Genomic DNA, 23186 nt, shown 5'->3' on the forward strand with positions numbered 1-23186 from the left:
CAACCCACTTACAAAACATCGTTGACTCTGCCGTTCCTTCTTTGGTGCTCAGGATTCTATGGTGTTTCAGGTCAGAGGAAAGAAAGCTGATAGATAGAACCCTCTTCTTTCCCATAGTCCTCACCCCTTGGTCCTCTCTCCATCACTAGAGAGCAGGTTGAACTTGAAGATTCAGGGACAGCCGTGGTGGACCCACATTCTGGTCAGAATGTCTTCTTTTGGCTCTGTTGGTCTATTTCCCACCAGAGTCTTTCTACTTTGGAAAAAAGAAACATGGAAGCCGCTTTGGAACTGAGGAATGGGTAGAGGCTGGAGGGGTTTTGAGTTGCATGCTAGAGAGAGCCCACATGGCCTCGGATAAAATGTGATTTAAAATATGGACGGTTGATATCATTCTGATGAGGTCTCAGGCAGACATGAGGAACATGTTTTTGGAAACTGGAACGAAGGTGATCCTTGTGTCAAAGTGTCACGGAACTTGACCGAACTGTGTTCTAGCGTTTTATAGAAGGTGGAACTTGGGAGCAATGAGATTNTGGCTGTCTCTATCTCTGTCAAATAAATAAATAAAAAAAATCTTTAAAAAAAAATAAAATAAAATAAAATATGGACGGTCGATATCATTCTGATGAGGTCTCAGGCAGACATGAGGAACATGTTTTTGGAAACTGGAACGAAGGTGATCCTTGTGTCAGAGTGTCACGGAACTTGACCGAACTGTGTTCTAGCGTTTTATAGAAGGTGGAACTTGGGAGCAATGAGATCGATCTTTGGCTGCGGAGATTTCAAAGCAGAGCGTTGGAGGAGCGGCTTGATTCCTCCTGGCGTCTTACGGTAAAAATGCAAAAGGAGAAAGATGAGTGGAAGAAGGATTGCTAAGCAAACGGGAGCGGGAATTTGAAGATTGGGCAAATTCTCAGCCTTATCCACATTGCACAAAATGAGAAAGCTTGATCTGAAGAGAACAGTAAGGGTGCGGCGGAACCACCGGGCTGATGAAGAGATCGTGGATGAGATTCATGAATTACCCAGGCGTCTCCGCGGGAGCCAGGAATTTAGACAGGATGATACCAAACGGGACAGAGAGGATGGGACGGAGTGGAGGAGGGGCTGCGGCATTTCTCANATTCTGATGAGGTCTCAGGCAGACATGAGGAACATGTTTTTGGAAACTGGAACGAAGGTGATCCTTGTGTCAGAGTGTCACGGAACTTGACCGAACTGTGTTCTAGCGTTTTATAGAAGGTGGAACTTGGGAGCAATGAGATTGATCTTTGGCTGCGGAGATTTCAAAGCAGAGCGTTGGAGGAGCGGCTTGATTCCTCCTGGCGTCTTACGGTAAAAATGCAAAAGGAGAAAGATGAGTGGAAGAAGGATTGCTAAGCAAACGGGAGCGGGAATTTGAAGATTGGGCAAATTCTCAGCCTTATCCACATTGCACAAAATGAGAAAGCTTGATCTGAAGAGAACAGTAAGGGTGCGGCGGAACCACCGGGCTGATGAAGAGATCGTGGATGAGATTCATGAATTACCCAGGCGTCTCCGCGGGAGCCAGGAATTTAGACAGGATGATACCAAACGGGACAGAGAGGATGGGACGGAGTGGAGGAGGGGCTGCGGCATTTCTCAGATCCTACGGGATCTGACCACACATCTACTCCGCTGCGAAGTACTGTTCTTCAGGGAGAGGGAAGAAGGATCCTGGAGGTGATTCAAAGGTCATCACAGCTGTCACTCCCACCATCTGTCCAGGGACAAGGCTGTTTCCCCCTTGGTTTCAAAGGCTGGGGCTGTGTCTCTGGTTTCTTTCTTTCTTTTTTNATAGTCCTCACCCCTTGGTCCTCTCTCCATCACTAGAGAGCAGGTTGAACTTGAAGATTCAGGGACAGCCGTGGTGGACCCACATTCTGGTCAGAATGTCTTCTTTTGGCTCTGTTGGTCTATTTCCCACCAGAGTCTTTCTACTTTGGAAAAAAGAAACATGGAAGCCGCTTTGGAACTGAGGAATGGGTAGAGGCTGGAGGGGTTTTGAGTTGCATGCTAGAGAGAGCCCACATGGCCTCGGATAAAATGTGATTTAAAATATGGACGGTTGATATCATTCTGATGAGGTCTCAGGCAGACATGAGGAACATGTTTTTGGAAACTGGAACGAAGGTGATCCTTGTGTCAAAGTGTCACGGAACTTGACCGAACTGTGTTCTAGCGTTTTATAGAAGGTGGAACTTGGGAGCAATGAGATTGATCTTTGGCTGCGGAGATTTCAAAGCAGAGCGTTGGAGGAGCGGCTTGATTCCTCCTGGCGTCTTACGGTAAAAATGCAAAAGGAGAAAGATGAGTGGAAGAAGGATTGCTAAGCAAACGGGAGCGGGAATTTGAAGATTGGGCAAATTCTCAGCCTTATCCACATTGCACAAAATGAGAAAGCTTGATCTGAAGAGAACAGTAAGGGTGCGGCGGAACCACCGGGCTGATGAAGAGATCGTGGATGAGATTCATGAATTACCCAGGCGTCTCCGCGGGAGCCAGGAATTTAGACAGGATGATACCAAACGGGACAGAGAGGATGGGACGGAGTGGAGGAGGGGCTGCGGCATTTCTCAGATCCTACGGGATCTGACCACACATCTACTCCGCTGCGAAGTACTGTTCTTCAGGGAGAGGGAAGAAGGATCCTGGAGGTGATTCAAAGGTCATCACAGCTGTCGCGCCCACCATCTGTCCAGGGACAAGGCTGTTTCCCCCTTGGTTTCAAAGGCTGGGGCTGTGTCTCTGGTTTCTTTCTTTCTTTTTTCTTTTTTTTTTAAAAGATTTTTTATTTATTTGACAGAGAAAGACACAGCCAGCGAGAGAGGGAACACAAGCAGGGGGAGTGGGAGAGGAAGAAGCAGGCTCCCAGTGGAGGAGCCTGATGCGGGGCTCGATTCCAGAACACCGAGATCACGCCCTGAGCAGAAGGCAGACACTTAATGACTGCGCCACCTAGGCGCCCCTGTGTCTCTGGTTTCTGCCAGAATGACCCCACCCAGTGCCTCAGGGGTGAGGCCACACTTGAAGAGAGCCAAGTGGATGGGGCTGCCCTCCCCACCCCTCCGGAGCCTTGGGGGTGACGCTGTCACTGCCCTGGGCCTACAAGGCAGAGCACTGAATGACAGAGGATTATTCTCGAGCCTTAAAATCTAATGGAATTTGCCTTGCTAGGTTTTGGGTTTACTTGGAATCCATCACCCCTTTCTTCCTTCTGAATTCTCCTTTTTGGAAGGGGAACATCCATCCTATGCTTGTCCCATCATTGTGTGGAAGGTGATAATTTGTTTAGTTTCATACCTTCACAGCTAGAGGGGACTTTGCCTTGGGGTGACTCATACCTGATTTCAATATTTATTATTTTTTTCAAGATTTATTTATTTATTTAAGAGAGAGAGGGAGTGCAAGCAGGAGGAGGGACAGAGGGAGAGAATTCCAAGCAGACTCCCCACTGAGCATGGAGCCTGAAGACAAGCTTGTTCCCACGACCCTGAGATCATGACCTCAGCCGAAACCAAGAGTCGGACACTTAACCGACTGAGCCACCCAGGCGCCCCTGAAGGATATTTAGATGAGACTTTGGACTTCTGATTTTACACCTGATGCTGGAATCAGTTAAGATTTTGGGGGTGTTGGGATGGAATGAATCTTTTGCATAGAAGAAGGACATGAATTTTGGGGGGCCAGGTAGTGGAATGCTATGGGCTGAATTGTGTCCCACCCCCAATTCATACGTTGGAGTCCTAATCCCCAATGTGACTGTGTTTGGAGACTGGGCCTGTAGGTGGTAATTAAGGGTAAATGAAGTCATAAGATTGGAGCCTGAACCCCATAGGAGTGTGGCCTTGTAAGAAGAGCGCAGAGGGAGAAGGCCATCCACCGGCTAGGAAGAGAACTTTCACCGGAAACTGAATGGTCAGCCCCCTGATCTTGGACTTCCAGCCTCCAAAACTTCGAGAAATAACCCTCTGTTGTTTAAGCCTCCCGTCTCTGTCATGGTAGCTCGAGCTGGGGGGAGGACAGCAATTGGTCTGATGATGGCAGCTGTCCTGCCTTGTTCCGAACATTCCCCCGATGTTCCCAGAACCATTCCCAAGCTGGCAGCCTGTCTTGTCAATCAAAGTGTCAGCAGGTGTTACTCCAACCCAATCCCCGGACATCAGAAACCCCCTCCCTCTTGACGCCATCCTGGAGTGTCTCTGCAACAGATAACCCCACAGCTTTGCTTCTTTTTCATTTTTTTTATTAGCATCAATATATACAAAGTGGAAAATGACTTCACTTCATTATTCTAGCTTAGAAAGTTTGTTTTGCTTTTTATTCTGTTTGGGGAGAAAATGAAAATGAAAACGCCCCAGGAGAAAGCCTACCTTTGAGGGTGCTGGACAACTCCATGATACCTCACCTCGCATGACCATCTCTTCCCCCCGATAACTTTCAAGGGCATAGGAAAGTCAAACCCTTTGGACTTACCCCCAAAGAAAGGTCATGTTTGCCTGAGTCTCACACTCAGCCTAAATCTACCCATATATTTGCCAAGTCCCTTCTGCTTACACAGCCGTCCTAATTATGTCGCCGTTTTGCTTTCTGCTGGGCAGTTTGGCAGTTTGCAAAGCTATCAGCCTGAGGTACCGTAGGCTTTCCAAGGAGCTAGCTTCAAAAGATCGCCTTTAAAGCATGTCTATGGAACTAAGTAAGGATGGCCCTCAAGTTGCGGCCAGCATACTTATGTTGGCTAAATAATTCTACTCCTCCTCACCCCCCACCCCCCAAAAAGCAAAAAGACGAGCTCCAAGCTAAAGATGATTGAGTGTGTGCATTTTTAAAGCACAGGGCGTTAGCTGACAGATACAGCTTACATGAATTAGCATGTAATACACACCATCACATGCGTTCTTTGAAGCTCGATATCTCTGTAAACGTATTTCCCCACTGTTTTAAAAACAAAGAGTGGCTTGTAGGAAGGTTCCGTTGGTTCTTGAGCTGCTCAGGATTGTATCCTGTTCAAAAATATTTAATCCCAAGGGGTTTTTGACATTGATCTTATAAAAACAGACACGTATGAGCTGAAATGAGATGCCCGGTACATTTTTGGCACTAATATTATGTTTTTACCTTTACATATAACAAATACACATTCAGATATTCTAAAAAGAAAAACAGACACCAACCTGTCTTTTCAATCACACTGTACATCGCCAAGCTCAAACGATCCACCTTTGGGCGAAAATAAACTTTTAAAACATGGTCATAGGTGCTGGACTACTAAGACAAAACTAAGACATCGGTATACTGAAAAAAAAAAAAAAAGATCAACACCTTTTTCTATTCCTCCAACAGCCAATAAGGATTCTTGGGCCGTGGTCTGGCCACTTTGAGGGAACAGGGTTAGAATAAAGATTTCATATTTTGTCAGTCTCGACAAAAGGCAAATGTTTAGTTTGCGTGTCACCATAGTATGTTCTAAAATTAAATATCATTAATAGAGTTCTTCCTTCGAGATGACCCAGGGTTAGGGTTAGAATAAGCATCAAATAGAAACAAAAACAGAGACGGGATTCTGCCTTTAAAAAAAAAAAAGGTTACATTATTTGCATTGCTGGACCTTCTCCAAATATGACATTGCTTACTAATGGTCTGGAACGATTCTCTTCTGTTTTTTGTTTTGTTTTGGGGCTTTTTTTTTTTGCATAAAATGGGGTAGGTTTTGGGTGGCTGGAAAGCAGCCTTTAATTATCTCTTGTCGTGCGTCATGAATGCGTGCCTTAAGGAACGTAGAAGCAGGATTCTTTTCTGGCAGAAGGAAAGTATTGGCCCTCGGCTCCCCCAGGTTTGAAGCCCAAGCTTCTGGGCAGAAGAAGGCGATGTGTGCGTCAAAGCCTACTGCCGTCTCCTGCCCCAGAGCTGCCTAGACGAGCTACCAAAATACGGACTCCCAGCAATCCTCCCAACAGCATGGCAGCCAGAAAGGTCTTTTCTTGTTGGAAAGCAGCCGATAGAAAACAATTCTAGCGAGCGTGGGAGGGCACCCAAATGGACTCCCAAGCACCGAGCCTGCACCTTTCTGAGCCACTGACCCTCACTAGGGAGGTGAGGGCCCCAGGGAGGCAAATCTTCCTTGCACGTGCTATTCCTTCCTTGTACCCTCAACCCCTGCCTTTTCTTTACACCTGTGTTTAGAGAAGAATCTTCCTGATGGCCACACACTCATCAGTCCCACTGGGTTGGAGCAAAAGGCCCCTGATAAAATCTGAGGATACACCTGTGATTCATGAGGTGTTATGACTTCTTTCTGGCCTGAAACCCCTCCTTCTGTCCTCCCGGGGTGATGACGAGGATTCCGTTGTGGCTTTAAACCCCCTGATCCCATTCCTCTGGTTCTCCACGGTCATGGCACACAGGCCAGTGTCCAAGATCTGGGCAGAAGTTCGGAGAAGAGGAAAACAGTTTCGTCTCGTAGGACCCTCCTTTCTGAAATACTGGATTGCAAGTATATTCCGGCCCCTTCTGGAGAAACTGTGCAGGCAAGCCTCCCTTATTTTGAGGGCTCAGACATTTCAGTACTCCAGGAAAACAAACTGAGCTCATCCCAGGATTTCAGGACCTGACACCGCCCCCCCACAACAGAAACCCTTGTCACCACGTGGGTGAATCTCCCCACAGGCCTCTACAGTCAGCTTGAGGGCGGCCCTGCTGAACAAAGGGATCAGGTCTGGCACTTGTAGCATAAATTCCCTCCCCTTTCATTACTGGTGGAGGATCAGAAGAAAGAACGTTTTACTAACTCGATCCCCTCACTCGATGACCCCCGCCCCCTCCCCCCCGCACTCCATCTGAATTCTCAAATCTCTCATCTGCTCTGCAACATTTTCTAATTCTGCCAGCATCCAGTGAGGCCAGGGTGGCAGACGAGAATGCTCATGGTCACACCTTTGCTGCCTTCGGAAGGATCATGGGAGGGAAGGGATGTGGCAAGACCTTCTAGAAGCTGAGAGCATTTGGAAGAGCGGACCCAGGATTTGTGTTGGAACAGACCTGTTCTAGCTAAAGTCCGACCCAAGTTAATCCATCAAGAGATGCCCTTTCCTACATAATCTTGGGGCTTGGATTTGTCCTAAAAGCACCATGGGCATGGGCCCCAAATGCATGCAATTTGATGCAGCCAGAGCATGGTCACTGCCATGGGAGAAATCAGCTGCTTTTGTTTTGTTTTGTTTTGTTTGTTTCCCTTTGCTGCCATGTTGGTCATTTGAAGGTCGTCCGTCTGCCTTTGGAAAGGAGATTGTCACATGGATTTGGCCGCAGCTACGACACCTCCAGCCACACCTATTTCAATTTTAAATATAATAAATACAGCGAAGAAAACAGTGAGTCTTCAATAAAGAGTCTAAAGAAAAGACAGACAACGTTCTGGGGTTTCAATCAAATGCCATGTGGTCTCTGGATGAATTTCTCGAGGAGGTTGGTACTTGAGTTCTGATCTGTGAGCTCCCTTCTCAAGCGTAGCTCTCCTTAAATGGAAACTTCATACTCCCTGGTTTCCTGCAGGGGAGAGAAGCACAGATCGGGTCAACCGTGGGGTGGTGGAGCCACGGGCAGAACGTGCCTCGAGAGCCTTCAGTCCCAGCCAAGGAGGTGAAGAATGTGGAGAGCAGAGCTGAGTCACCCGGCCAACCACCTGCTGATCCTGGATGTGTGAGTGAGCATGGCTGAGCCAGGAAGACCACCCAGCTGCGACTAGCTGAAAACACCAGCCCACAGACTGATGAGCAAATTAACATCGCTGGCTTTGAGCAACTGAGTTTGGGGATTCTTTGTTACTCAGCTTTGTCATAGAGCTGGGTAGCTGATGCACTATACTAGTAAGATCTAGCGTCTGAAGTGCTTTTTTTTTTTTTTTTTTTTTTTTTAAATCAGCTTGACCTTCTTTTCAGATTTGGAAACAAGGTATATAGAATGTCAAATAACATACGACCTCTTCTTAACAGTGCATATCAGAAATGACTACAATATGTGGGCGGCAACCCCTTCAATTTCTCCAATATTCGTCAAGTGTGTGTAATATATTCCAGGGAGATGTCACTGTCACATGCTTTCACGGAGGTCTTCTGTTCCTGCTGGGTCAATACAGATAAGCAAGCATGTCTATGGTAGATGGGAGTGTGGTAGGAAAACTCCAAGGTGGGCCCCTGTTCCTCATGTCCTGGTGGTCACATTCTCACATGATCCCCTTTCCGTAAGTGTGGGCAGGACCTGTGATCTCTTCTAACCCATAGAATACAGAGAAGGCACTAGGATGTCTTAGTCACACATCATCGTGCCCTGACCAAATTTTTCATGGTCCCTAAAAATGATGATTTATTATAATCAAGATACCCATTGGCCAATTTGATTGTTTGAGGTTCAAGGGAGGCAGGATAATATAATGATTAACGGCATCAGTCGGAATTTGTAGCCTGGCTCCAGGACATGCTTTTGGCTGAGTGCAACCTTGGCCAAATCATTTTTTTGTCTCTCTGACCCTCAGTATCATCATCGATCAATCAGAGGTAATGGCAGAGTGTACCACAGAGTTGCAGGGACTCGGGCAGCTTATGCATTTAAAGTGCCCGGCTCGGGGTACATATTCTTCTCCCTATTTTTACTGAGTTTTTTCTCCTTTGCAAGATTATAAGCTCATTCATGGCTGGACCATGTCTGTTTGATTCACGACTGTGTCCGTCATACCCAACACAAAGTCTGCCACCCAAAAGAGAAGAGAGACCAACTCACCCCCGTCTCATAAATGGGGTTGTCGAACTCGGTTTCTACGGTGATCTGGCTGTAGGGGTGGGAGTACATCAGGGGCAGGCGGAGGTTGGAGTAATAGCGGCATCTGGAGAAGGGGCAGCAAAGGAGAGAGGAGTTACTTACAACACCAAAGGGGAACAGCTGGTTGGGGCCCCTTCCAAGGCATGGGCAGCTTCACAAATGCCAAGACGTGTGGGAATGGCCTCTTGTAGTGAGAACCCAAGTAGGTGAATGCTGAAGTCATAATTGCTTTCAACTTCTAAGTGAGACTTAGACAACTTCTGAGACTGACAACTAAAGCCTCAGTACCTCCCCTTCCTGGGCATGGGGGGAGCTCAGCTGGTTTTCACCTGTAAGGTGATTCGAGCCCCTCTTTCACGCAGAGTGACAACAGCAATAATGAGCATTTACTGAGCACCTACTGTATACCGTGTTGCTTCAGGGCCACCGTCTCTGACTACCTATTTAAAAAGTGGTTCTTCTGTCACCACACCCTATCTCTTTCCTTCATTGTGCTCATCACAGTGTGTTCTAGTTTGTGTATTTCTCCTCTCCCCCTTCAACACTGCGGGCTCCACAAAAACAGAAAAAAATAATATTGGGCAGACGCCTGCCCCAGGGCCTTGGCACATACTGTGTATGTGCTTGGAATCCTCCTCTTCCAGATATTTGCATAGATGACTCGTTATTGCTTTCAAGTCCTTACTCAAATGTCATTTCTTAGTGGGGACTCCTTTTTTAAAAGTGCAATCACCACCTCTACCCCAGCTCCATGTTGCTCCCTTTCCAGCTTTCTTTTCTCCCTGGGTTTATTACCTCCTACTGTATGCAGTGGACCCTTGAACCACACAGGTCTGAACTGCATGGGTCCACTTATATGTGCATTTTTTGGATAAATAGAGTACTGTCCTGCAAGTGTATGATTTTCTTTTTCTTAAGATTTTATTTATTTATTAGAGAGAGAGCACAAGTGGGGGTGAGGGTCAGAGGGAGAGGGAGAAGCAGGCTCCCCACTGAACCGAAGGCAGATGCTTAATTGACTGAGCCACCCAGGACCCCCCCCCCTTATGATTTTCTTAATAACATTTTCTTTTCTCTAGCTGACTTCATTGTAAGAATATGGCATTAGGGGCGCCTGGGTGGCTCAGTCAGTTGAGTGTTCAACTCTTGATTTTGGCTCCGGTCATGATCTCAGGGTCCCACATCAGGCCCTGCACTGGGCGTGGGACCTGCTAGGGTTTCTTTTTCTTCCTTTCCCTCTGCCCTGCTCCCAACTCCCATGCTCACACTCTCTTTCTCAAAATAATAATAATAATAATAATAATAATACAGTATATATTACATATAACATACAAAACACATGTTAATCGACTGTTTATGGTATCAGTAAAGCTTCTGGTCAACAGAAGGCTATTGGTAGTTAAAGTTTCAGGGAGTCAAAAGTTACATATGCAGATTTTTGACGCACTGGGTGTCCCCTTCCCTAACCCTCCCCGCGTTGTTTGAGGGTCAACTGTATTTACTTTTCTTATCTACTTTACTTGCTGTCTGTCTTCCTCCCATTAGAACCTGGGCCCCACACATCAAAGATCTCCTTCTGTTTTGTCCACAGTGATGTTCCTAGAACTTGCCCCGCCCCCCCCAAACTGCCCGGCACACAGTAGGTGCTCAATAGTTGCGATTTTGAATGAATTTGTGAATATCCCAGCCCTGGCCGAATATCTTCCTTCCTGATTGCAGGCAAGTGAGTTCTACGATCCCCAACGTGCAGGACAATGTCTGGTATGTAATAGATTGTCGACACGTGTGGGTGGAGTAAGTGAACGACTCCATGAGTGAATGATGGGATCGATGTGAGTGTTCCTGGCAATGCGCAACGTCTCTTGGCTCCTTGAGCTCAGGGGTAGCGCCTGCTTATTTGTTGCTGCATACTCAGCCCTCCTGCCTCGGACGGGGTGGGAGGCGCTCAGTAGGAGTATTTCTCCCAGAGCTGAGTTGAATCAGGTCATCTCCAAGCACACGAATGCCACCAGCCCCAAGCTACAGATGGAGACCCTGTCCTCCAGTGCGCTGGTCACGGAGTGGATGGCAGTCCCCCGCGCCCTATGCCCAAGTCCCCTACCTGGTGATGTAAATGTAGGCTCCTCCCAGCAGTAAGGAAATGATGAGAACTGGGATGAAGATAGCGAGTGCCATATTTCCCCCTTCCAGCGATGTCTCGGCTGCCGTTTCTGCTACTGAACACACAAGCCGGTGAAGCTCTTGGGTCTCACACCCTCAACCCGCATGGGTACCTGGCTCCCAGATGGGCACCTGCCTTCCCAGTTCTGCACTCATTCAAAGAGCTGGCATCGCAGAGCCTTAACCGTGGGACCACCATCCCCGGAGGGGAGAAGAGGCAGGGACTAGAGATAATGGGGCTGGTTCTTTGCAACGGAGCCCAGACCCATCCTTGGGTGGGGTGGTCATGGGGCTACCGAGAATGACACTCTTGTAACCACTGGTCATATCATGCCCATTTTGGCGGGGGGTGGGGGTGGCTGCAGTTGAAATCTGGTTAAAATCCAGTTCAAGGAGAGACTTGGCGAAAATCTCATATGTGCTAACTGGAAAGGCAGATTTTCCTCGACATTTCACGGGAAAGGGGGAACTCATTGCACCCAGACGGACAGGTGCCACCAGAGCTGCTCTATCCGCCCTCCAGGAGAGGGCGCTGGGCAGCTGGGTCTGTTCTCAGTACCACACCCCCGCCCTCATGACACCCCAACTGTGAAGACCCAGTTTTGATTCTCAGAGGCCACGGTTGCGCCCTCTGGGCCTCACCTGGACCCCCACCCCCACCCCACTACCTGGTACTCAGGTTTTCTCTGCCATTTCTCTACGGCCACGGCCCACAGAGCTTGGCTGTATGCCAATCTATAATCCATTAACCGCCACTCTACGGAGTCTGAAAATCGATGCTAACACCCATGACAAATGCATGAGCAGAAAACATTTCGCTGGCACTAGTCATCTCTGAGCAACCCAGGCCTTTGAGACGTTCTCATGGTTCACTGGGGGCCGAAAGGCAGCAGAGGGATGGCTCAAATAGACACTAACGCCACAAAATGCCCTCTTTTCCCTGCAGAACGGCTCCTGCACGCTCCTCCTCTGCACTTAGACTTGAGCCCCGGGTCTGCCTGTTGGGATTAAAATGTCATCTGTTGCAAGGGAGAGCAACTAACGACTCGTAATTCACATAGCCCCACATTCTGAGTGGATGATTTATTGTCAGAAAGCTAAGTGGCTCCAAAAATAATAATAAAAACTGCTTAATTGGTTATAACTTTTTAAAAAATAAAATGGAACTATATATATACATAAACTATCTATCTATCTATCTATCTATCTATCTATCTATCTATCTATATCTATCATCTATACCTATCTATCATCTATCTATCTATATCTTATGACACCACAGCCCAGGCGAGTGGTCTGGTACCAAAGTGAATGGAGGTTATACAGAATGTAGAATGTTTTATGTATGGGAGAGGTTGCAAGGGAAAGGAACCACAAAATAAAAACCAAAACAAAATCCTGGCTAGTGTTTACCGTCCATTCCCCATTAATAGATCTCACTTGGTAATTCCTAATAGGAGGAAAATAGGAAACAAGGAGGATACAGGGACAGGTAATTTGGGGAAGAGAAAGACCGAGGGGAAAATGGACCACAGAGCACCCCCAGGCAGAGAGGGGGTGCCCAGCATGGAAGGCGAGGCATCACTGCATTTACTTCCCCCAAATAGCACCACATTGGTGAAAAGTCCTACAGTTGGGTTGTGTCTTTCTCAAGCATGTGGACCCTCAGATTTTCTTACCTCAAGAGCAGAGCTGGTGACAAATCCCTTTCAGGTCCCAGTTAGGACCCTAGGTTGCAAATTCAATGGTTTGTTTCTTTTACAATGTTTTATTTTGAAATCATCTTCAGTGGTGTGAAGACGGAATTTCTGCTTTATTTTTTTATTTTTTAATTTTTATTTATTTATTTATTTATTTTTAAAGATTTTATTTATTTATTCGACAGAGATAGAGACAGCCAGTGAGAGAGGGAACACAAGCAGGGGGAGTGGGAGAGGAAGAAGCAGGCTCATAGCGGGAGAGCCTGATGTGGGGCTCGATCCCATAACGCCAGGATCACGCCCTGAGCTGAAGGCAGACGCTTAACCGCTGTGCCACCCAGGCGCCCCCTGCTTATTTTTTTAAGCACCTGGAGAAGGACATGCAAGGACCTGCCCTTGTTTTCTGCTATTAGCTTGATTTATTGGATTTTTTTTTTCATTACGGAACTCACCTTCTAATGCGTGTTCAAAGCTGTCCTGATTAACTGAAAGGGAAATTGGAAGCATTGGTTAATGTCGAGTGAATTCAATCTGCATGAAATGAAGCCAAAAAATTAGGAGCAAAAGCCCGTGCCATGCTTTGCTGAAGTTACTGCTCGGCTTTGATTTATCTTGGACTCCTGGAATTAGTGGAAATGCCTGGACACATTCCCTTTCTAGTTTCCTGAGAGATCATGACATAGATATGAAAGAAACAAGGACAACAGTAGTCCCTGTGATTAATTACTGATTATTCACCGTATGTCAAATACTGTGCCAGGAGCTTTCTGTATGTATTTGCTCATTTACTCTCACAACAATCTAACTAGGGGGATCCTATCATTGGATCGTCAACCCCATTGTACACATGAACAAACAGAAGAGGTTCAGAGAAGTGAAGCAACTTCTCTGACCTCACTCAGCTTCTGAGGGATGAAGGCAGTCTTTAAACCCAGACTGCTCGACTTTCTCCAGCCTCTGCTCTTAATTACATAGTTCTGCTCGTTTTCATTGTTCTCCATGTAGGACCAAGGCTGAGGAACAGTGAGGCTCGAGATAAAGCCCCGCATCCAAAATCCAGCCAGAGCTGAAACTGTTTTCCTGCTTTGAAATACGTGTTTATATGAACCTTTCTGGTTTCACTTCTATTCCATGTTTATTTCACTATTATTTGTATTCCCTGTAAAACAATTTCCATTCACTGCCACAAACTAGAACTCTCTGCAATTCATTCATTTCCCTGTATTCCCCGTAAAACTTCTCTGGAAGTTTAAGATGATGGGGACTGGCATTCCCAGGCTTTGGCACCAAAGAAACCATGGTAGCTGAGCACAAAAAATAGACCCACATGGATGGGTTTCCAAGAGGCAAAACCCCAGAGTGAAGGGCTTAGATAAACAGACTGCATTATAAGGGGGTGGCAGGGGATGGCCACCAAAGGCCCAGCTGTATTCACGTCCTCATATGAAACTTCCTAATTTGTGCCTGGGTCAAAGTCACTCTTTGACATTGGTCTTCACCGTGTGATGCCAACAGAACCAGTTGACCAGCTAGCTTACTAACTAACTAACTGCAGGTTATCTCTGGAGCTAGGGCTTCAGGAAAATGGAAAGATTGAGACAGGTACTTTCCACCCAGGACATAAGCTGGACTTGGGTTGCGTGTCTGGGAATGCATGAACGCCTCCTGCATCTCAGAGCTGGAAGGAGACCTTGAACTTATGTCCCTGGGAGTGTGGTCAATGGCTCCCTGGGGCACACGTTAACAGGCAGCCTCCTGGGCCACGCCTTTTCCTTTTATTTCACACAAAGAGAAACCAAGGTCAGGGAGGGAGGGTGGCTCACCCAAGGTCATGGCTGTGGTCCACAGCCCAGCCCGGCGGAAGCCCCAGTCAGGCGGCCTTATGCTGGCGCTCAGTCACTTTGCTAACTCCAGAACAGAGCCATGCACCCCACTTTTTTTTGGAAGAGGAGGTGATTTTGTCCTATCCTTACAGAGTCGTGGGGTCTCAGGAGTGGAAGTGGAGGGGAGAGAAAGATGTAAGCATCCTCCAAGATCCTTTCCTGCCAGAAACTTGGTCGTGCCTGGGGAAGGAAGTGAGGGGCAGGGGGCCCCTCACCTGCTGGGGCTTCAGGGGCTCACCTATCTTAAAACATTGAAGTTTCAGGGTTGCAAAACTGAGCACCTTCGATCTTTTCTTGGGTTTTTGAGCATGTATTTTCGGATGGCAGTGCCATCTTCCCATCAGATTGGCAACATCAAAAAAAATTGATAACATCTAGTGCTGGCAAGCATGGGGGGAAAAGGACATTATCATATTATTAGAGGGGGAGCATGGATCACTACAGTGGCAGAAAAAAATCTGGCAAAATCCGCAAAATGTCAGCATCCACAGATCTTTGCCCGCGCCATCCTTCCCCCTGGGAGGAATCCTTCCGATCTGATGCGAAACGTCAGCACCCAAAGATTCATGGGCAAGGCGATTTCTGGGCAAAACGAGACGAGACAAACAAGAAACCGGAAAAGAACTGACAGACCTACGCACTGAGGAAGGAGCGCCTGCATTAGGATACATCACAGCGTGCAATGCCCCGCGGCAATTAAAAAGATAAGGCAGAGCTCCATTGTTTTTTTTTTTCCCAACTTGACGGATGTGTGTGATAAATGGGGAAAAGCAAAACACAAAATAGGTACGGTAGGAGGCGTTTTTTTTACTTGGCAACAAACGAACACTCCCTGCCCCCTTTTTTCAGTGTGTCTATTTGCAGAAGTCCAGGGAACTGGGGAGACTTGGACACTCACGGGCGATCAGTACTGGCTTCCCTGGCTGGGAGGGGAAGGGATGGAGAAAGGAAGGGCAAAACCGCTAGCTTCCTTGGCATCTCTGTTTTCTTCTATTTCTCGCATGAGAGCCTTTTGTAGCTAGTCCAAAAAGAAGCATAACCAATCAGAGGCTCAGGGCACAGGTAGAGTCAAAAATGGCCCTTCCCTGGTATCCTTACTCAGATTTCTCAAAAACAATGAAAACCCTATGACTTTTCCTCCATGCAGAACACTTACCGACAACACCGGCTCAACATCTATGAACGTCCATGGAGCAGTTAGAAGGTTTACAGGCAAATTTCCCCCCCCGGGGGGGGAAAACACCCCAATGTTTGAACTCTACAAAGTGGATTTCCTGTGCTATTGAAAACAAATTCAAAGATAGGGCTGACTTCGTCAAAAATTACGGCAGGGAAGAGGAAGGGGGCAGTTGTCTTAAATCCCCGTTGCTGATTTCTTCTTTTTCTCTGCATTTCAACAGGATCTCTTGCCCTCTTATTAAGAACTGCTTCTATAAGGTCTTGGCTTTCACAGGATAGGCTCCTGCTTGATTCCAGGTGAGAATACGCAGCACTTCCATGCCAGTGTGTCCCACGCTCTGCCTGACGATAAGACTCACCGCTCGTGCTAGTGACGCCGGGTCCCTGGCTCCTGCCCAAGACCCCGTGAATCAGCATCTCCCCTGCAGGGGCCCGGAAATCTGTTTCTTTTTGCACCCTACATTTGGAAACTACTGTCTTAAGTGGTTCTCAAATTCAAAGTGCATTTGAGCAACCCAGGGCTTGTCAAAATACTTATTACAGGGTCCTACCCTTTAGTGATTCTAATTTTGTAGATCTGGGGTAGGAGATTCAAGGATGTGTTTCTCATAAGCCCTCTGGGTGATTCGAATGCTAAAGTGACTGGCGGGTTGGAAGCTACCAGCCTAACAGTCTGGACGTCCACCCTGCAGGCAGCCCGCTGGGAAAGAGGCAGGGAATTCACAATCAGGAGACGTGGGTTCCGATCCTGGATTTGTCTCATAACCGCTGTGTGTCTTTGGGAAAGTCACCTAACTTCTCTGAGCCTCTCCTTTCGTAACCGTACAATGGGTAAGATGCCCCATCTATCTTAGAGAGTGGTCCTGAGGTTTAAATGAGGCTATTCAGGAGAAAAACATTTTGAAAAACATGGGTAAATTTCACATAACATGAAATTCATCACTTTAAAGTGTACCGTTCGGTGGTGCTCAGCACATTCACGATGTTGGGAGCTGCACCTCTGTTCTAGAACTTTTTCATCACCCCTAACAGGAAACTTTGTACCAACTAAGTAGTTACTCCTCTCTCTCCACCCCAGCCCTGAGAGCCACCAGTCAGCTTCCCATCTCTATGGGTTTACCGATTTTGGATATTTCATATAAATGGAATCATAGGATATGTGATCTTTTGTGTCTGGCTTCTTTCCCTTAGCATCGTGTTTTCAAGGTCCCTTCAGGCTGTGGCAGGTGTCAGCACTCCGTTCCTGTTCATGGCTAAATAATATTCCAGCGTGGCTCGGCCACATTTTATTTTTCCATTCCCCAGTTGATGGACATTTGGGTAGTTCCCATCTTTCATGAGCAATGCCGCTATGACTATCCAGGTACAAGGGCTGCTGTGAGGACTTGTTTGCAATTACTTAGTGCATCGACCTAGGAGCAGAAATGCTGGTTGGAAAACGTTTGTAAGGCTTAAGGCTGAAGTTCATGATAAACCATTTGGGGATCCACTGAAGTCATGGGTTCCTAAGTAGAAATGTAAAAGTCCATATGCCTCCGTCCCTGCTGGGCAGAGAATTCGGAGCTTTCTGCCTCTTTCTCAAAGGAGCATTAATGGCATAAAAGGCTAAGATTTAAAGGCTAGCCTAAAGCATCAAATGGATTTAGGATAGTGTTATTAATTGTGTACCTTAAAGACCCAGATAAATGGGCCCAAATCTCACTGGGTATGTTGAAACTTAATTTCAGTGATGAGTGTTTCACTGATTTTATTTTATTTAAAAAATTTTTTTTAAATAATTTTTTTTATTATATTATGTTAGTCACCATACAGTACATCCCTAGTTTTTGATATAAAGTTCGATGATTCATTATTTGCATATAACACCCAGTGCACCATGCAATACGTGCCCTCCTTACTACCCATCACCGGCCTATCCCATTCCCCCATCCCCTCCCCTCTGAAGCCCTCAGTTTGTTCACTGATTTTAAAATACGTTTTCCCTTATCCATCTCTGGGATGGGGGCGTGTCTCACAACCAAGGGCGTGGGCGTGTTAGTCCGCTGCCACCAGGTGGCGCTCACGATGCCTGTGTGCGCGCCACCGGCCAGCGCACCATCCCTCAGCGTTTGGAGAGGGTGTGAGCAGCTGGGGAGACTGCCCCAGAGGCAACAGGGGAAACCTCGTAACCCCTGGGACCCAAGCGGTTGTGAAAACGCGGTGCAGGAGGCAGGCAATGTTTAAGCCATGTAACCAACGCAGGCGTCAAAAGCAGAACGTCCTTTACGACAAAAAAAATATCTAAGCTCGCAACAGAGCTATTAGTAAGTAAAAATAAAAATGCTAAGCCAGGAGAAGGCATTGTGCCTTTGTTTAATTGGCAGCGATTTTTTTTCTTTCTCAGTGGTGCAGAAAATAATGGCGGTATCTTAGATGTCATGAAATACAGCAGCTGGACTTTTGAGAGCAAATTGAGAATCATAACAAGAAGCCAGATCTGACATCACCCGGTCCCGGTCCCCGGGGGGGCGAGTAGGTTTCTATACCTTTACAAACAGGCAGGGGCCCGTTCCAGTGGGATGGCTGTCCCAGGATGCATCGAATGGTCACTTCGCCCATGAGCTCAAAGCCTTCATAGCACATGAAGGTAAGGGACTCTCCCGGCAGGTAAAGACGCTTGTACAGGATTTGGTAGCCGTTTTCGGGTAAGCCAGGGTTGTCGCACGCCAGGGACTCCTCCGCTGAAACGCAAGCCCAAAGCAGCTCTGAGGAGATATGCAAATCCTGGGGGACTCCCACTCACAGCCTGTCTGATCGGGCTTCGGCCAGCCTCGCCAGTACCATCTCTCTGCTTTCCCCTCCCCTCCAACCGTTTCCCATTCCCCAAACTCACCTCCCCGCCTCCCACCTTCAGCCGCATCTTACGCATGGGCACTGCCGAATGTCTCGGGCTGTGGAACCTGGCTTCGAATCTGTGTTCTACTACACCCTCGCTGTGTGACCTCCAGCAAGGGCCACAACCTTTCTGAGCCTCAGTTTTGCTCATCAGTAAAATGGGAACAATAGTGGTCTCTCTCTCATCGGGATTTGAGAGATTAAGTCAGATCATGAATGTCAGGTGTTCAGCAAGTTCTTGGCAGGTCCTAGGCACTCAGTCAATGATGGATGGCCGTGTTGTCAAATTATGACATATCCTTCTTGCTCCTCACCTTACACCTTACCTGCCCAGCCAGCTGGGATTAAGTCTGGTCTTTCAGTGCCCAGTCCTCATTCCTCCACCTCCAAGGAGCCTTCCCTGGTGCCCTCCACCCCTAATAGAGTCACTGATCTTCCTAGTTCTTCCTCCATCCCAGCACTGAACACACTGCATTGTATTTAATTATTTAATATCTGTTTTCCTCGCTGGAGGGGAACCTGTTAGGGTGTGCTTGACGCTCAGGGCTGCTCTAGAAGGACTATCATAACGGATCCTCAAGTATACAGTAGGAGCATCATAAATGACACCTGGCAGCTTAAGACGGACTGCAGAGTTGAACTATTCCTGGTTTAACCTATTCCAGGCTCTGGACTCCATCTTTCCTGACTATTTACATGAATGGACTGGACCAAGACCCCATCCTTAGCTGAAATGTGGTCGGGCGACAACATTCCCATTCCAAGGATGTACCACACTTCGAAATAAGATCATCTAAGGCAGGTTTTCTAAACCTAGATGCTACGGACATTTGGGGCCGGGTAATTCTTTGTGGTGGGGTCATCCCCACCTCGTAAGATGTGCAGCGGCATCCCTGACCTCACGGATCCTTGTTGGGACAACTAAACATGTCTCTAGGAATTGTCCTTGACAAATGTCTCCTGGGAGCAGAGTCACCCCTGGTGGAGAGTCGCCTATCTTGGCTCTTAAACAATTCCGTGTGAACAATCCCATTGCAATCCGCGAGAACTCATCCTGTTCTTTCTCAGGAATACAACTGAGTTGGACTGGTGGTCCTAGAAGCGATCCCAAATCTACTTCCGTTTCTGTTTTCCTCCCGTTTCTCCCCTCTCTTTAACTACAGGGAAAAAATGTACATTTTGGGGAGTGCATGTGAACAAAATGTCAAAATCGGGTTCCCCGGGTATTACTGTGAATGGTGGGTAAGATACCCCACAAATACCAAAGCGCTGAAACTCTGTGGTCATTAACAAGCAATGGTACCCAAGCACTTGCTGTATGCCACACACATTGTTGTGAACATCTGTCTATTGTGCTTGGCACCATCATCCTTTTCGATGAGGACGCCGGTTTGTTCAAAGTCACCCAGGTGGCAAGTGGCAGTCCCGTTGGGTTTGAAATCCGGTGCATTTAATGGCTCTGGGGTAGCGGTGGGGGGGGGGCTTCCTGTGCCAAATCCCCTGGGCTGTCACGAATTCCTCTGAGCTACTGCTTTCTCAGAGACAGGAATTTCTAAATGAAGATGGGGCACCCAGCTAGAAGCCAGCATGGGAGCCAAGGTGAGGTCGCTGGGGACGACACATCAGTGGGAACTTTTTCTACAGCTACGGTCTGGCCATGGGGGCTCTGCCCCGGTCAGGAGATCCCCGCGTCTCATATTTGCGGTGTGCTAAGGGCAGGGCGGTGAAGAGCCAGGGCCTCCTGGGAATCCCTAAGTGTCTCCCTGTAGAGCCACCCATAAAACCCTCGCTGAATTTGTTGGGTCTTCATTACGCCTCTTCTGGATGGGAGCCTCAGGAGTCAGGTACCATCAAAGAAGGGAAGGTGCAACCAAGACCGCATTTAGTACTGCCAAACAACATCAATGGCAGTAATAGTAGCAAGCACTGTCATTTCTTGAGCCTGCTGGGCCTGAGGGCTGCAAAAACCCATTGGATACAATCCTGGCAAGTGAATTATGTATTCGGATCTAAAAAGAGGTAAAGAGGGGCGCCTGGGTGGCACAGCGGTTAAGCGTCTGCCTTCGGCTCAGAGCGTGATCCCGGGGATCTGGGATCGAGCCCCACATCAGGCTCCTCTGCTGTGAGCCTGCTTCTTCCTCTCCCACTCCCCCTGCTTGTGTTCCCTCTCTCGCTGGCTGTCTCTATCTCTGTCAAATAAATAAATAAAGTCTTTAAAAAAAATAAAAAATAAAAAAATAAAAAGAGGTAAAGAGATCATTTCAATAAGCTGCCGCAAGTGCTGTGATCGATGCAACTGTAGGAACCATGGGAGCTTATAGGAAGAGACACACGATGTAGCCTAGGCAGTCAGGGAGGCCTTCCTGGAGGAAGTGATGCTGGGGATTCATTGTTATTTTCTTCACAGACCTGGCTCTTCTCCTCCCATCTCCAACAGACCCCAGGCTCTCTGAGAATGTGCACCATGTCTCTTTAGACACTGCTGTATTTTTGGGCCTTTCTACCACAGTTCCCAAACTGTGCACTGAGGCACCCTGGGGTGCCACCATGAACAGCATCCCTGTGAGATTTTTCAAAATTTTGAAGAGACAGAGGGACATCCCCCAGACCTGTGTGAATGGTGCCAACATTAGACAGAGCTATGTCCCTTTTGGTGATGCCCCATCTTGGAAAAGCTGGGTTTTCTGCAGTGGCTAACACAAAAAAGCAAGAGCTCTAATAGAATCTGTGGAATGGAATGTAGGTGGCAGAGGCCAGTCTGACGCCAAAATCTGAGAAATTTGGCAGAACCCAAGAGGCATCCACACCCCCGTAGCTGTGATTCTCGTTCTTTAAGAATCCAATAAAAATCATGGGGTGCCTAGTCCGTTAAGCGTCTGACTCTCGATTTCAGCTCAGGTCATGATCTCAGGGTCATGGGATTGAGCCCCACGTCAGGCTCCCTGCTCAGTGCAGTCTGCTTGAGATTCTCTCCCTCTGCCCCTCCCCCTCCCCCTGCTCTCTCTCTAAAATAAATAAATAAAAGCTTTAAGAAATGCAATCAAGGGGCGCCTGGGTGGCACAGCGGTTAAGCGTCTGCCTTCGGCTCAGGGCGTGATCCCGGCGTTATGGGATCGAGCCCCACATCAGGCTCTTCTGCTATGAGCCTGCTTCTTCCTCTCCCACTCCCCCTGCTTGTGTTCCCTCTCGCTGGCTGTCTCTATCTCTGTCGAATAAATAAATAAAATCTTTAAAAAAAAAAAAAAGAAATGCAATCAAAATCAAATCTTATGATATGTGCATTCCTTTTTCAAATGGCTACTAAGTTGTCAGGATATAGCTACTTATGAAGTCGTTTGGACCTAACTACTTTGGTATTTTGGCCTAGGATGTTTACCAAAAAGAATTCCTGAGACGCCCAGGGTACCGTGAATTGAGAAAGTCTGGACACGCCTGTGCCTGCATTTGGAGACACTTTTTTATTAAGCACATGAGTTGCTTCCAACTGCCCTGCCTGGTGGGGAGTATCATTCCCTTTCCACAGCTGAGGGCTTTGAGGCCCAGAGAGGGCAAGCTGCTCTCCCAAGGTCACCCAGCAGAGCTGGGCCCGGGGGTGGGGGTGGGAGTGGTGTTTGGCTGTGAATTCCAGACACTTCCTTCTACCCATGCTTGACCTGTCAGTTCTTGAGGGAGTCAAAAGACACAGTCTGGAGTCCCAGCTGGACCAAATAACGGCCTTGAGCAGGCCACCGAGAACAGAAGCTGTAGACAGAACGTTTACAATTGTCTCTGTCCACTTCGTGAGCTTGTTGGGGGAAGATCTTGGTCAAGAGTAAAGCACCCGAGCTTTGCTCAGAAGCGGGGGCTGCAGGGCGGTAAGGTGGGAAAATGCTGCTTCAGCTGGAATCCTGGGTTCTCCCCCTCCCTGCTGTGTGACCTCAGGAAAGCTGCTCACCCTCTCTGGGCCTCCTTTGTCTGCTTTTAAGTGAACACAGGTCCCACCCAGACAGTTTCATAAGTGTTCAACACACTAATGCTAGGGAAGGGCTTGGCAAGCTGAAGGGGCTCATCCAGTCGGTTGTTCCCCTGCTCAGCAGAGGAAGCCTTTTAAAACTGTAGATGTCCTACCAACTCCTTCTTAGAAACACCCTCAGGGGGGCGTGGGTGGCTCAGCCGTTAAGCGTCTGCCTTCAGCTCAGGTCATGATCCCAGGGTCCTGGGATTGAGCCCCGCATAGGGCTCCCTGCTCAGCGGGAAGCCTGCTTCTCCCTCTCCCACTCCCCCTGCTTGTATTCCCTCTCTCGCTGTCTCTCTCTGTCCAATAAATAAAATAAAATCTTAAAAAAAAAACACAACACCCTCAGAACCCGGATACAGCCTGCCTCTCCCTCTGCATGCCTCCCCCCTCCCTGCCACCAGAATTGACCACCCTCTTGCCTCCCATCTCCTGCCTGGCTCTCTTGCCTGGAATGAGGCTGGAAGCACAAGCCGGGCTCCTCTTTGGGCTTCTGGGAGGATCGCATGTCTCCTGACACCCAGGCTGGCTCGTGACTCATTAGCGCGGGTGTCAGGG

At 47.8% G+C, this 23186-nt stretch overlaps 1 protein-coding gene across 3 annotated transcripts in view; it reads right to left on the reverse strand.

The window, feature by feature from the left end:
• Positions 1–4263: 4263 nt before the first annotated feature.
• Positions 4264–23186, reverse strand: part of SEZ6L (seizure related 6 homolog like) — a 185065-nt gene continuing 166142 nt past the window's right edge. The window contains exons 13-17 of one of the 3 annotated variants that reach the window (XM_034638597.1): positions 18286–18480; positions 13151–13183; positions 10940–11048; positions 8800–8902; positions 4264–7569 (exon numbers count right to left, since the gene is read on the reverse strand). In XM_034638597.1, the coding sequence (XP_034494488.1) occupies positions 7540–7569; positions 8800–8902; positions 10940–11048; positions 13151–13183; positions 18286–18480 (470 nt within the window). In that variant the 3' untranslated portion in view covers positions 4264–7539. Of the gene's footprint in view, positions 7570–8799; positions 8903–10939; positions 11055–13150; positions 13184–18285; positions 18481–23186 lie in introns of all 3 variants that reach the window. The other 2 variants (XM_034638596.1, XM_034638595.1) reach the window with 2 other exon arrangements.

Source organism: Ailuropoda melanoleuca, chromosome 12 (assembly GCF_002007445.2).
Source record: "Ailuropoda melanoleuca isolate Jingjing chromosome 12, ASM200744v2, whole genome shotgun sequence".
NCBI lineage: Eukaryota > Metazoa > Chordata > Mammalia > Carnivora > Ursidae > Ailuropoda > Ailuropoda melanoleuca.